This window comes from Callithrix jacchus, chromosome 2 (genome assembly GCF_049354715.1).
Source record: "Callithrix jacchus isolate 240 chromosome 2, calJac240_pri, whole genome shotgun sequence".
NCBI lineage: Eukaryota > Metazoa > Chordata > Mammalia > Primates > Cebidae > Callithrix > Callithrix jacchus.
In genome coordinates, this window is record NC_133503.1 from 63,561,452 (window position 1) to 63,575,337 (window position 13,886).

The 13,886-nt window shown below is 55.9% G+C and overlaps 2 protein-coding genes across 3 annotated transcripts; both read left to right on the top strand.

The window, feature by feature from the left end:
- Positions 1–1,525: 1,525 nt before the first annotated feature.
- On the top strand, positions 1,526–4,472 carry TLX3 (T cell leukemia homeobox 3). The gene is made up of 3 exons (XM_035290483.3): positions 1,526–2,114; positions 2,478–2,721; positions 3,682–4,472. Exons 1-3 carry the CDS (start codon positions 1,553–1,555, stop codon positions 3,890–3,892), a joined length of 1,017 nt encoding a protein of 338 aa, XP_035146374.1. The 5' UTR covers positions 1,526–1,552; the 3' UTR covers positions 3,893–4,472.
- A 663-nt stretch (positions 4,473–5,135) lies between these two features.
- Positions 5,136–12,634, top strand: LOC144581553 (uncharacterized). Of its 2 annotated transcripts, XR_013532512.1 has the most exons (3): positions 5,136–5,251; positions 5,729–10,446; positions 10,935–12,634. XR_013532512.1 is itself a non-coding variant. In XM_078365787.1 (2 exons), the coding sequence occupies exon 2, from the start codon at positions 6,953–6,955 to the stop codon at positions 7,367–7,369; it is 417 nt and encodes a 138-aa protein (XP_078221913.1). In that variant the 5' UTR covers positions 5,136–5,251; positions 5,729–6,952; the 3' UTR covers positions 7,370–12,634. The 2 variants fall into 2 exon arrangements, 1 of the variants encoding a protein (XP_078221913.1); XM_078365787.1 differs by having other exon boundaries at positions 5,729–12,634.
- Positions 12,635–13,886: the final 1,252 nt, after the last annotated feature.

Below are 13,886 nucleotides of genomic sequence, written 5' to 3' on the forward strand. Positions count from 1 at the left end.
CCGGTCCTCTGAAAATGACCCTACTGGTAGGCAAATACACCTTTCTCTCCAACTGAGCCCCTGCAAAGAAAACTGCAAACAAAATAAACAAGAGTCATAAGAATAATACATCAGCCATTACTCTGGGGGGATGGAGTGGGAGGTGAGCCACGCTGTCGTGCCTACTACGTGCCAGGGCCAATGCTCTGCGCTCCCTCAGTATCTCACTCGCGGCTCACGAACATCCCGCAAGCACGCCTTTCCCTTTTTGCAAACAAGAAAAACGAACCCTAAAGATATGGAATCACTTGCTCAAGGTCACTCAGCTAGGAAGTGGCCAGTCCAAATTTGAACACACTTCTGACCAACAGCACATCCGAGCTCTCACCACGTCCGCACCACAAGCAGCGGGAGGAAGAGTCCAGGACAGGAGTGCGACATTCAAAGAGTTTGTACCTAACGATTTTAGAATTAGCTGGAAGAAAATGATTCTGCTTGTCTCCCCAAGGCTGGAGCGGAAGGTGACTACTCCGTGTGCGGTCCTGTCCAAGGCGCCCTGGGCCTGGATAGACAGTCACTGAGGCGCGAGCAGAACGGGGAGTGGTTCCAGTGCCCAGACTGGACTGGAGCAGGGAAGGGCTCACCACTCGCGTTTCCCAAAGAAATCCCGCTATTTGCTCTAACTAGGAGCTGCCCTCCCCCCTTGACATTCGGGAACCCGAAGTCCCTAGACCCTCCGAGCCGCAAGCGGGTTCCCACGCGCGACCACAGCCCCCTCCATCCTGCAACGAATTTCGAGAGCCAGGTCCCCGCTCCCCACCGGGCGACCCCGCGTCCCTAGCCCAGCCGCAGCTGGCACGCGTGGGCACCTGCGAGTCACGCCTCGGTCCGCCTGGCCAGAGCCAGGGAGTGTCTCCAAAGTGGCCGCGACGCCGCGGCCGAAACCCGGGCGGGGGCGAATTCTTCCCACGCGGGTCGGCGTCCTCCGGAGCGCCGAGAACGCTGTGGTGCTCCCCTCGCCCCGAGCGCAGGCAACGCGAAGCCTTCGCCCGGGAGTGCGCCCCTTTCGTTGCTTCCGCGGCTGTAGTGTCCAAGGGGCTTCTGCGGATCCCTCCGGGTAGTTCCAGGGTTGCAACTCCATTGCAACTGAAAGGATTCATTTGGTATGGCTTTTGCTCAGATGAGGAAAATTGGAAGAAAACGAAAACCCCCTCAGCAAAAGACAATTTCACCAGCGGAGCGCTCTACCAGCCCAGCGTGTGGTCTGGGAAGCGGCCCCGGCCGGGAAGAGCGGGGAGCGTCTGCTAATTGCAGCTTCGTTACATTTCGGGTTTGGGAGGCTGCGGTTCGGGCGCTAATATCCGCCGCCCATTATCCTGGCTAATAAATTTGACCTATTGTTCGTTTGTTAAAATGATGTCACCTTGGAACAGTCCCTAAGCTCCTATTTCCATGAATTAGGCCTTTATTGAAAGCCGGGAGCCAATGAGAGGAGAGAGGCTTGTTGATCGCAGCCAATGGCTGCGGCGGGAGAGGAATTAGCAGCGGAAACTCCAGGTTCGGTTCAAGAAAGATGACACAGAGCCTGTCGGGCCCGCGCACTCTTGGCAAAGTTTCAGTGCGACGAGAGGCGCCGGGCGCTCCATGGCCGCGCCGTAACGGGGACCCAGCCGCTTCCCCGCCCAGCCCAGCCCAGCCCTTCCGCCCGCCCAGGATGGAGGCGCCCGCCAGCGCGCAGACCCCGCACCCGCACGAGCCCATCAGCTTCGGCATCGACCAGATCCTTAACAGCCCGGACCAGGACAGCGCATCCGCCCCGCGGGGCCCCGACGGCGCCAGCTACCTGGGAGGCCCCCCCGGGGGCCGTCCGGGCGCCACTTACCCGTCTCTGCCCGCCTCCTTTGCCGGCCTCGGAGCGCCCTTCGAGGACGCGGGATCTTACAGTGTCAACCTGAGCCTAGCGCCCGCCGGCGTGATCCGGGTGCCGGCGCACAGGCCGCTGCCCGGGGCCGTGCCGCCGCCTTTGCCAAGCGCGCTACCCGCCATGCCCTCCGTGCCCGCGGTCTCCAGCCTGGGAGGCCTCAATTTCCCCTGGATGGAGAGCAGCCGCCGCTTCGTAAAAGACCGTTTCACAGGTGAGCAGAGCTGGCCACCAGGCTCCAGGCCTCCGCCCTCTTGGGGCCAGAGGCGCTGCGCCCTGTGCGCTCCACTCCGGGAAACCATTCCAGAGGCCCAAGCGCGGCAGAGGCCTCGACCCCCCGGCCCCGGGCAGCCGTAGTGGGGAGGGTAATCGGAGGGTTGCAGGAAAATAAGCCTGTGCCCAGGGGAAGGGACATGGGGCGAGGGCGTCTCCCGACTGGCTTGGTGTCGCTGGAAACGCGCACGACCAGCGAAATAGCGGAGCTCTCCGTGTCCCACGGGGCGCCACGGGGTCCGCATGGGGCCCGAACGGTGGCCGAGTCGGGCTGGGCTTCAGGGGCCCTCGTGTGTCTCCGCAGCGGCGGCCGCACTCACGCCCTTCACCGTGACCCGGCGCATCGGCCACCCCTACCAGAACCGGACGCCGCCCAAGCGTAAGAAGCCGCGCACGTCCTTTTCCCGGGTGCAGATCTGCGAGCTGGAAAAGCGCTTCCATCGCCAGAAGTATCTGGCCTCAGCCGAGAGGGCGGCGCTCGCCAAGTCCCTCAAAATGACGGACGCGCAGGTCAAGACCTGGTTCCAAAACCGGAGGACCAAGTGGCGGTGAGAGAGGCCTGACCCAGCCTACCTTACACCTGCACTTCACCTGCCCCGCCCTGAACTGCAGCCTCGCACTCGCCCCATTTTAAGGCTATCCCCTACCTCCGCCCTCCCACGACTCCCCCAAGCACACTCCCACCCCGCCTTCGCAGATTGTACCTCCTCCTTTCACCCTTTTCGCTGGCCTGTGCTTCTCTCTCCATCTTGGTCTTCCACGCCTCGGTTTCTCCTCCAAGCCCATCCCCATCTTTCGTGAGCCCCTCCAACTCTTTCCCCGGGTTTTGTTCGTCCTGCGCTCGCTTGATTTCCTCTCACCACCCCCCAATACACACACACACACACACACACACACACACAGGCCACTCGCACTCTTCTTCTCCTTCCAGCCCGCCCTCTCTGATTTTCAACAATCCCTCGTGGACACCAGTCCCCCCTCTAGCTCCGGGTCTCCACTCCAGCCGCGTTTTTATCCAATCTCTGTTTTCATTCAACCCGTAAATGGCGAAGCAATCGAGTCTGGAAAGGGGTTCAAGACCGGCCCTGGGTGAACTGGATGAAACCGACCCTGGGCGTCATGCGGGCGGTGCAGAGCCAGCCTGCCCACCCGCAGACCCCAGAACCCCGGTGCTCGCAGGGCCAAGTCAGTTACACGTAGGCCCTGTCCTTGCTATCCCGCGAAAGGAACAATCGTTATTGTTGGTGAAGCCACAATATCCAGGCGTGCAGGTGGGCGGCGAGCAGAGTCCCCTCCTGGAGCCCCTCTGGCTTACAACAAAAACAAATGATCCCAACCCGCTCCCAGGATTTGAGGGTCTCGGGCGTAAAGCGCGGGCTGGGAGGCAGACGCGCTCTGCGCCTCGAGGCTCCCGGAAGGCCTCCTCTCCCAGGAGGGCCCGGGCCCAGCCAACGGCCCCGTGGTGCCGGGTGCTTGACGGTGCTGTCCTTCTCCCTCCCCCGGTGCAGGCGGCAGACGGCGGAGGAGCGGGAGGCGGAGCGCCAGCAGGCGAGCCGGCTCATGCTGCAGCTGCAACACGACGCCTTCCAAAAGAGCCTCAACGACTCCATCCAGCCCGACCCGCTCTGTCTGCACAACTCGTCGCTCTTTGCTCTGCAGAATCTGCAGCCCTGGGAGGAGGATAGTTCCAAGGTCTCCGCCGTCACTTCTCTGGTGTGAGCCCACCAGCGCGCACAGTCGCCGCGGAACGCCGCCCCCAACCCAGCGGGGCGCCCCGGACCCCCGCAGCCGGGCTGCGGGTGAACCGGGGCCGAAAGGGGAAGGGGCCGCCCAGCTCGAGTAGGCCCCAGGGCGCGGCCGCTGACTGGCCGGCCGCGGAGGGGTTCGGGCCCGGGCTCCGCGCGGCCGCACAATCCGAGTCCCCGCCCCGCGCCCCGTCCCGCGCCAGGCCCGGGCCTGACAAAGAAAGCGCCTTACGTTTCTCCGCCCCCGTCCGCATCCCCCGGGCCGGGCGCCTGTATTATACTTTGTACTTTTGCCCAAACGTGTAAATAATAAAAAGTTTTGGCTTTTTTCTTTAGAAACTGGCCACCTGCTTCCCCTACGGGGGCCGCTGGAGGAGGGGCAGCCGACCCGGCAGCTGGGGGAAGTGCCAGGGGCCCGGGGCACCCTGCGTTTAGGCTGGGTCCACTCTTCTTCTTTTCCGTTCCTTTTATTTAAGTCGTTTTATTTAATAAAAAAAAGTTAGCTATTTCACTTAACGCCGCTTTTATTTCGTTTTGGTTCCAATAATGCTCGGCGACCCCTGGCCCTGAGCCCCACCCCTACGGCGGTAGAAGCCGAGCGGCGGTGTGCAGGGCGCGTCCACTTCTGCAAGGTTCGTCTGCATTCACCTCGGCTGCAACCCCGGCCAGGGGCCCGGCGGAAGATGCGCGGTGCAGGTCAGTTGGTGCCGGCCGCCCGCAGCCTGGGTGCCCGCGGGATGGGGACTGGGCGTGGGAAAGGTGCTCCAGGCCGGAAGGCCGCGGGCCAAAGCCAGGGCGGGCTGTGGAGTGAAGGGCCAGGCCAGGGCCGACCTAGGCCCCCCTAGGTCAAATCCACCTGGGGGGTGGCAGGCAGGGTGGCCTCGAACTTCTTGGAACTCAAGCCGGAACTCGGAGTCCCCCTTCACCCTGCAACCCGCTTTCCTCCCTCTTCCCCCCCCCCCCACAGCCTTGGAGAGGACCTGGCTCTGGAGGGTCTGGGAGCGCTGTGGGCAGGCTTTGCGCGTAGAGCGGGTGGAAGTCCTCCGTGTCCAAACGCCTGGGGAGCAAATGCAGCGCACAACCCCGGGGGCCCTGCTCCTTGTCGAGTTTGCGTGGGACCCCAGGTGGAGCATGACGTTATGTGACGTCACCACAGCCCCCGCGGCGTCACTGAGCTGAGGTGGGCGGGGCTCCTGGAACTCAGAACTCTAAGCCTTGGTTTGGTCGCCGCGTGGCCGGGTCCACCCAGCTCCACCGTGGCTCAAGAGGTGAAAGTTTCAGGTTGGCGGGATTGGGAGTATGTGACCCCTACCAACCACGACGAACACACAAAGTCTGTGAACATTTCCTCTTGTTTCATCCCCTCTTTTATCATTCTCGCTTTCAGTCTTCTAAAAACTTAATTTTCCAGCTCTCCGTTTCTTTCTCTACATGTTCGGTGTTTTCTCCTCTGCATGTTACTCTGGGTCTCTGTTTGGCTATATTTTTCTCCTTTTCTTTACAGTTTTATGATGTTTCTCAGTTTAGTTCGTCCTTTATTGCTTTTCATTGCCCTCAGCCTTTTCTTGTTCTGTCATCTCCTCTTTCTCTCCGCAGTTCTGACTCTTGCCCTCCGTGTCTCTGGGTTTCTTTGTCTCTCTCCTCTCCATTGTCCTCTTTTTGTCCTTTTGTCTTCCCTTTCTTGCCTATCGAATTTGTCTCTCTCTCTCTCTCTCTCTCTCTCTCTCTCTCTCTCTCTCTCTCTCTCTCTCTCCCCCCCCTCCTTTCCTTTCCTTTCCTTTCTCCCTGATTCCCTCCCTTCCTGTTCCAGGCCCAGCTCCCGGTAGCTCCTAAGGCGAAACACTTTCGGGCCGCATCCCAGAGCCTTCTCCACTCCACAAGCACCCCCACCCGCCTCATCCTACTGCCTCCCTCAGAGCCAGAGCCGTGCGCCACTCTGCGGGTCCCCGTGCTCCAAGTCTTCGTTCTATGCGGGCTGTGGGACTGTCTACACCTGCAGGGCCCGAGGAAGGGGAGGGCGCCTGAAAAACACCTTGAACCCCCAGCGCTCCTTCCTTCACCTCCACCTCCAAGCCCAACTAGTCTGGGATCTGCGCCTTTGGGAACAGAAAGACACTCGGGGAGGGACTAGGGTGACTCAGAGCTTCAGGTCTCTTCCGTGAGTGTTTCCCTGAAATGCTTTTATTTTCTCCACTAAAAATCCTGATGAACTCTGTCATCGGGTTGGAAAAGGTTGGTCTTTCCGCTCAGGACTAGAGGGACCCTTGCCTTTGCTGGTGGAGAAGCGCCTTCCTGGGAAATGGGTGTCGCGGTCCAGCTCCCCTCTGTCTCAGTCTGTTTCTCCATAATAAGGCCTAGCGGGTTTTTTCTTAATTGTTTTTGTTTCAGTGGATTTTGGGGGAACAGGTGGTGTTTGGTTAGATGGCTAAGTTCTTTAGTGGCGATTTCTGAGATTTTGGTGCACCCACCAACTGAGCAGTGTACACGGTACCCAATGTGTAGTCTTTTAGCCCTGGCCCTTCCACCCTTCCCCCAGAGTCCCCAGAGTCTTTTATTGAGACGGAGTCTCGCTTTGTTGCCAGGCTGCAGTGCAGTGGCTGTGATCTCGAATCACTGGATCCTCCTCCTCCTGGGTTCAAGCGATTCTCCTGCCTCAGCCTCCCGAGTTGCTGGGACTACAGGCACGCGCCACCAAACCCACCTAATTTTTTGTATTTTTAGTAGAGACGAGGTTTCACCATGTTGGCCAGGATGGTCTATTTCTTGACCTCGTGATCCGCCCGCCTCGGTCTCCCAAAGTGCTGGGATTACAGGCGTGAGCCACCGCGCCCGGCCCAACGAATCATTCTTATAAGACCTAGAATTTTTGTTTTTCAAAATTACTTTTGTTGTTTTGCCAGGGTAGCCCTCGATTGTTTGGTCCTCTTTGGAGACACAGGCACGTTGTCTTTTTCTTTCTGTCGGGCGCCTAGCTTTCCGCAGAAGGCCTCTGGCCGAGAAGTCTGCATGGGGTAGGCGTCCAGGCAGGCTGGGGATGGGGAGCTGGTCTCGCTGCGGAACTCGGGGGCGCCTGGCTTTCCCGCACGCAGTGCCTTCGCGGCGTTTGGCGTCTTCCAGCGCTTTGCTTCCACCAAGCGTTGCCGAGCCAGAAATGGGCTACGGGTTTTTTCCAGTTTCCGGGCTGAGCCCACTCATATGGGACCGAGTAGCGACCATCTCTCGCCCACGTCCACCCAGAGCAGTGTGGGCGCCCCCAGCGGGTGGGAGAGATTGCCCAGCGGCGCAAGGGCGTTTAAGGCCTAACTCCCTTCTCCTGGAGTGCCGAGCAGCTAAGTCGTCGTTTCCTCCGAGGCTGCGCGGGACTGAAGTTCGAGGACTCCGCGTCCTCAGTCGGGGACACAGTTCCCACTGCCCCAACCCTGCAGGCTTTGGGCAGGATCCGACACGGTAATATCTGGAGGGGGCAGGCTCCCCTGAGGCTGAGCTTAAGGAAAAAGGAATCTGGAGTAGCCCGAAGGGCCCCACGAGGGCGCCTCCTTTGCTAACCTCTCCCGGCCTTAGGCCAAACTTGGGAGGCAGACTGCCGAGTGTTGGCGCCCAGCCCGGCAGAGGACGGGATGGAGGACGAGAAGCAGCCGGCCTCTCGGCGAGAGCTGGGGACGCCAGCCTCAGTCCCAACGTCTCTAAAGCCGCGCCCATTTTACAGATGCAGGGCAGGGAGACCAAGGCAGCTCCGGTGACCGAGCGGACTGATCGCGCGGGTTCTCCCGGAGCCCTGGTTTCGAAGCTGCGCCTGGGGCCCTACAGGCAAGCGGGGAGGCCTGGGCCGAAGGCGTCTACAAGGGGCGAGGCTGCTGGCCTGGGCAGGGAGTGAGGCCAGGATCAGCTCTCCCTAGGAGGCCGCGCAGCGGGTAGGGTTTGGGATTGGGGGACGCCACGGGGACCTGGCCAAATCAGAGCCCTCCGGAGAGAACGCCGAAAACTCTGGGACCCTCCGTTCCCTTCCCGCTAGTGGGAATGGTTCCGGGTCATTAGTTCCCAGCCCAGGACCTGGGAGGGAGCTCTGATTGGCGAGGCACAGAACTTGCGAGGTTCGACTGTCCTCCCCAATTTGCAGACGGCAAAACTAAGCCTAGGCAGGGCGCAGTGGCTCACGCCTGTAATCTCAACACTTTGGGAGGCCGAGACAGGAGGACTGTTCGAGCCCAGGAATTCAAACCCAGCCTGAGGAACATAGCGACCCCGTCTCTACAAAATAAAATGAGTTAGCGGGATGTGGTGGCGCGCGCCTGTAGTTCCAGCCACTCCAGAGGCTGAGGTGGGAGGATCGCAAGAGCCCAGGAGATCGAGGCTACAGTGAGTCGTGATCGCACCACTGCACTCCAGCCTGGGCGACAGAGTAAGACACTGTCTCAAAAAAAGAAAGAAGAAAAATAAAGTAAGCTTCAAAGATGTTCAGACATTAGTTCTGGGTGGTGCAGCGGTGGCAGCCCCATGCTCTCGCCCCCAAACCAAGCGCTCTCTGTAGTGCTGGGTGGTGGAGCTTTGAGTAGTGAAGGTGAAGAGGTGGCTTTCTGGTGGGGCGGAGGGGGTGCCTGCAGCCACCTTGACCCTAGATCCGGGGTCGCAGTAGGACAGAGGAGCCTGCCGCTGGGCTTGGGCCTCTGAGTTCCAAGGGCCCCCGGCGCTTCTAGTCGCCCAGGCTTGAGCGCTGGCTCCTTTGCTATCTGTGCCGAAGCGGGGAGACCTAGCCGCGGCCACCACGAGCGCAGCGGTGAAACCCGGAGGTCCCAACCTTCGCCTGTCCGCTTCGGCAGCTTTGCGAAGAGTGGCGCGCGGCTGGGAGCTGAGGTTCTGGCGGACCTGCGGTCAAAGGATGCGGCTGAGCCACGTCGATGGCCAAGGCCAGGGCTGCCGCCAGAGGTGCGAGGTCTGTTTACCCGCGGCCGAGCTAGGCGCTCCGGGATAGGAGCAGGGGGATGTGGCCTCCAACTTTGCGCAGAAACCGTCCGGCAGCGCCGGGCCTAAGTAGCGACCTGGCTGAAGGTTCCTGGGAACATTTGCCAAAATCCCAACCTCTGCCTCGGCCCAACTAAACCATGTGTAACCATGTGCAACAAGGCCACAGAATAGCTGGTGTAGGGCAGGCGCCTGCATTCTGGAGTAGTGAAAGTTTCTCCGCACTGAAGGCGGTTTTCCCTCTGCGAAATTCGAAAGTCAGACCCCCATTTTCAAGCACCTGCTCGGTTAAGAGCATCTACTCTCAGTGACGCCCAGCCCCAGGCTTGCACTTTCTTGGCTCAGACACTGGCAAAGTCCTCGAGAAATTGCCTTGGTGATCGGTGCCTTCCCTCGGGCCACCCAGCCGCCGGTGGCACTGAGTCTTCTGCACAGTTTTGCGGACCCTCGCTGTGTGGTCCCGATCAAATAGTTTCGATTCTCTGCAGCTTGGTTTCTGAAACTGTAAAACTAGTCACTGAAGACTCTTTCAGATAAAGCAAAACAAAAACAAAAACCATGACATATGGTACAGCTGATTGTCATTTTTTTATGAATACAAAAGTATTTTAGAAATATTTTTTGGGTAAAAATCTAATTAAGTGTGGTTGTTTAATGAGAGGTGGTGCTCTTTTGGAAAAAATGACAGGGATGGAACAGTGTCCTCCACTGCCATGAATTGTCCTCTGGTCACTGGTAGTAGAGACAGTGGTATAGTCATCTGGGAAACGTGGCCTGGCTCCATCTGCCTATACTTGCCAGTGTCCTGGTGTTACCCTGAGGTCAGTGGCCATCACGCCAGTTGAAACAAATGTTGTTTGTGTATGAAACCCGCTGCCAGTTGATGAGTTCGTTATTAAGCCCCTTTACTATGCTCTCACTCCGTGTGGAGAGGTGGGATGGGAGAAGAAAAAACATGTGAACAGAACACTTGAGCAGGTTTTTTCCTACGCCTTCCACCATCCCATTGATTCTCCAGCATAGTCCTGTGTTCCCATTAAGCAGGAAGCTGAGGATCAGAGAAGGCAGGCAACCCACCCAAGTTCACCCCCAAGTGCCTTAACCGCCTCTGGACTCAAAGGACCCGGCTGCCTAGCTCGCTGGCTGTGGGGCCCGAGCCAGGCAGTGTTCTCACAGGATCACGGCCTGGAAAAGTCCTATTGGCTGAAGTTTATTAGAAAGATTTGTGCTGACCCAGGCTCCCTGGTTTTAAGAAGCCAAATCTTTGATGGAGTGAGAGTCCTAGATTGGCTTTAAAAGCCTCCAGACCTCGCACAGCCCATCTGCTGGCTGCTACCTGGGATGTATTGACTTTGCTATCAAGCACTGTTGGTTGATGGATTTATCCCAGCTGCGCTGAAACTCTCCAAGGCAGGGAATCTGGGATGGCAGCGCACCCTTTGCCTCCTTCGTCCCCCATCCAGGAAAAATCCACTTCTTCCGCCAGCCCGCAGAGCCTCAGCCAACAAGAGGGATGCAGAGCACTCCAGAGAAGAACCCAGAACCGGCCCACCCTCCCCCGTCAGGAAGGTAGCCCTCCACAGGTCCTAGGGGGCGAGGTCAGCCCTGAGGCTGGAGAAGTTGGTGTTGGGCTCAGGGGCCGACGTTGATTATCCAGCGTGTGAAGCTGCTTCTTATTTGCATCCACTGTTCAGGCGCCATAACTGGGGTTTTGTCACTAGGACGCAGTGAGACTAAGGAGAAGGGGAGGGAAGAGCAGAAAGGAAACGCAACCCTGGGAAAGATGCCAAGAGAGGGCACTGGGCGGGGGTGAAGTTTATTAATGCCTACCATTCCTAGCTCGTTTGTTGGAGGGGGCAGACAGGGGCCCTCTGGGCAGGGATGGTGCCATGCCCTTATTAATAGTTCCCAGCTCCGGGAGGCCCTCAGAGCCCTGGCCACTTGTATCCTGGCTTCGGGCACCTAGCAGCTACCATTTAGTAAGGGCACCCGCACGACTCCATGTGATCCTCAAAGGACCCCAAGGGATAGATACAATAGTAATTTTCATTTTGCAGATGAGTAAACTGAGGCTCTGAGGAGTGACACCACATTCCCAAGACTACTCTGGTGCCAGGACTTTAAAGGAGGCCACCTGAATCCAGTTCACTGGTTTTCTCCAGTGAGGCTCCTCAAAGCTTGTTATTAAAGCCAAGGTCTTTATGTGACTGCCGAAGGGAATTCTGACCAGGTTGAATATTACCATCCCTACACACCACCAGGTATAAATCAGAAACTCCTGGGTGGTTTTTGTTTTGTTGTTTGTTTGTTTTGTTTTTTTAGATGGAGTCTCACTCTTTTGCCCAGGCTGGAGTTCAGTGGAGTGATCTTAGCTCACTGCAACTTCTGCTTCCCAGGTTCAAGCAATTCTCCTGCCTCAGCCTCTCAAGTAGCTGGAATAACAGGTGCCTGCCACCATGCCAGCTAATTTTTGTATTTTTGATAAAGCCAGGGTTTCACCATATTGTCCAGGATGATCTTGAACTCTGACCTCAAGTGATCCCCAGCTTCAGCTTCCCCAAATGCTGGGATTACAGGTATAAGCCGCTATGCCTGGCCATGGGCTTTTTTTTTTTAAACGTTGTTGCTGCTGCTACCATTAGAATCCCTTGTTATTTCTCTTTTGTGCCTCCTGAAGATGGTTGGAAGGTGATAGCTCTTGCGCTTTATCTAAAAGATTCAAGGAGGCTCTACTGCCAACCCCCGCACTTCCAACTCCCAGCTCAGGCGGAAGAACAGGCTCTAGTGAACCCCTGTGGTGGTGAGATGCCCTGGTGTAGCCCACAGCTGCTGGGCCTGAGGACTTTCAGCCCTGGGGAAGGAAGATGACAGGCCATCAATGCATTTTGCCTCCTGCACCAAAATGCCCACCACATATGTGAAACTTTAACAGGCCGGGATTAAAATCTCAGCTTAGCCACCCACAGGGTATGTGGTCCTAGACAAGTCACCTTGCCTCTCTGTGTCTCAGTGTGCTCATCTGGATATTGCCAAAAAACAGATCTCCTGGGGTGGTTTGAAAGATTAAGCCTGGAGCCCAATGCACAGGAAGTTCTATGCTGTTATTATAAGTGGCAGGTGAATTTCCACATGGTAAATATTGTTCTTGTTTTCCTCACAGAGAGAAGGAAGCAAACCTAGTAACTCAAGTAGCGAATAACTTGATCACAGTCAGATGTTTAAACAGCGGAGCTGGAATTCAAACCTAGTTATGCCTGAGTGTAGAGCCCTGATTTGCCTCAGTCTGCACCATGTCTCCCCCAAAGATCTTCAGGAAAGGTTGTTGATTGATTGTTGAACATCCGGATTATGATTATTCTAAGTAGGAGTAACCAGTGGCTCTGCTGCCTTCTGGGGCTTCAGTTTCCTTTGATTGCTGATGCTTGGCATATTGCAAGTGCTCAGTACATGTTCATCAAATAATCATACTAATAGTAAGTAGCAATTCTAGAACCGCTACTGTGGGCCAGGCAGTGAGCTGAGCATTTCTACAAGCATCTTACACATTTACTCTTAAAGTAAGCCTAGGAAGTACAGTTGCCTTTAATCCACCTGGGTTTAAACTGCATACGTCCATGTAGACGCAGATTCTCCTCTACCTGTGCCACCCCTGAGACAGCAGGACCAACCCCCCATCCACTTCCTCCTCCTCAGCTTACCCAACATGAAGACGATGAAGATAAAGACCTTTATGATGATCTATTTCACTTAATGTACAGTAAATATATTTTTCTCCTCTTTATGATTTTTAGTGGTATTTTCTTTTGTGTAGCTTCCTTTATTATAGAAATATAGTACATAATACTTATACTAAATATATATTCATCAACTGTTTATGTTTTCAGGAAGGCTTCTGGTCAACACTAGGCTATGAGTACTTAGGTTTGGGGGGAGTCAAAAATTACACATGGATTTTTGACTGTGCAGGGATTGGTTCTCCTAACCCCACATTGTTCAGGGGTCAACTATAGATAGTAATATTCCATCTTGAAGGTGAGAAAGTTGAGATGTGAGGATGTTAAGTAACTGATCAATGTCACATAGAATATAAGGTGGAATGCAGGTGTTTTGACTGTAGAGAGGGAAGAAACCTAGTAAGTGCTGGGCACCTACTATGTGTTGAGCACTGAATTCAGGGTCATGAGGTACATTTTCTCACTCAGTCCTCACAATCACGTTAGAAAACAGTTTTGAAGCCCCATTTATAGATGGGGCCTTAAGTTTTCTAACTTAAGGCTCAGCAGCTTTAAAGTGTATTTGCCCAAAGCCACACAGCTAAATACAATAGTTCTCTACATAGTAGCTCAGGATGCTTTAATCCATTTCAAAAGTTGGCCTCGAAATCTTCAACCAAAGCTGGGTTGCTCTCTGGAGGTGGGGCAGACACTGTGGTGGGAGAGATAGTTCTCACATAAAATTCAGCTTCTTCCATGAGGAGGCGAGGCAAATGATATTCCTCAGGCTGTCTCTCAGGGAAGAAATGTCACTGACAGGGACCAGACACTGATGAAGTGTCCAGAAGCAAGAGGAACACAGAGTGTTACATCAGAATCAAGGTGGGCAGAGGGCTTGAGGGCCTGTTCTCTGGCTGCATTGCTAAAAGCCACTTCTCCTTGCTGATTTCCTCTCCTTCCCCGGCCTCCCTCCCCCTGCACAACTGCCTCTGTTCCAACTGCCTCCAGAAAGAGATGCCTTGGACAAAGGCCCCAGACCTTTTGCACAGTTCCTGTTCAAAAGCATGGGAGGGAAGGGCATCTGTGTCACTCAACTGCATCTAAGATTTAAAGATCAAGAAAGGTGGATTCTTTGGTTTGTCCTTAAAATTCATTCAGTGGAAAGCAAAAGATCTTGAACCTGGGAGTAAGTAAATCCTGAAGAGCAGGGTTCAGGCTGACTTATTGGATTTGTTTCTTCCACATAAGCTGGGTTTTACCAACACAGCCATGCACTCTTCCATACAAGCTTCTCCT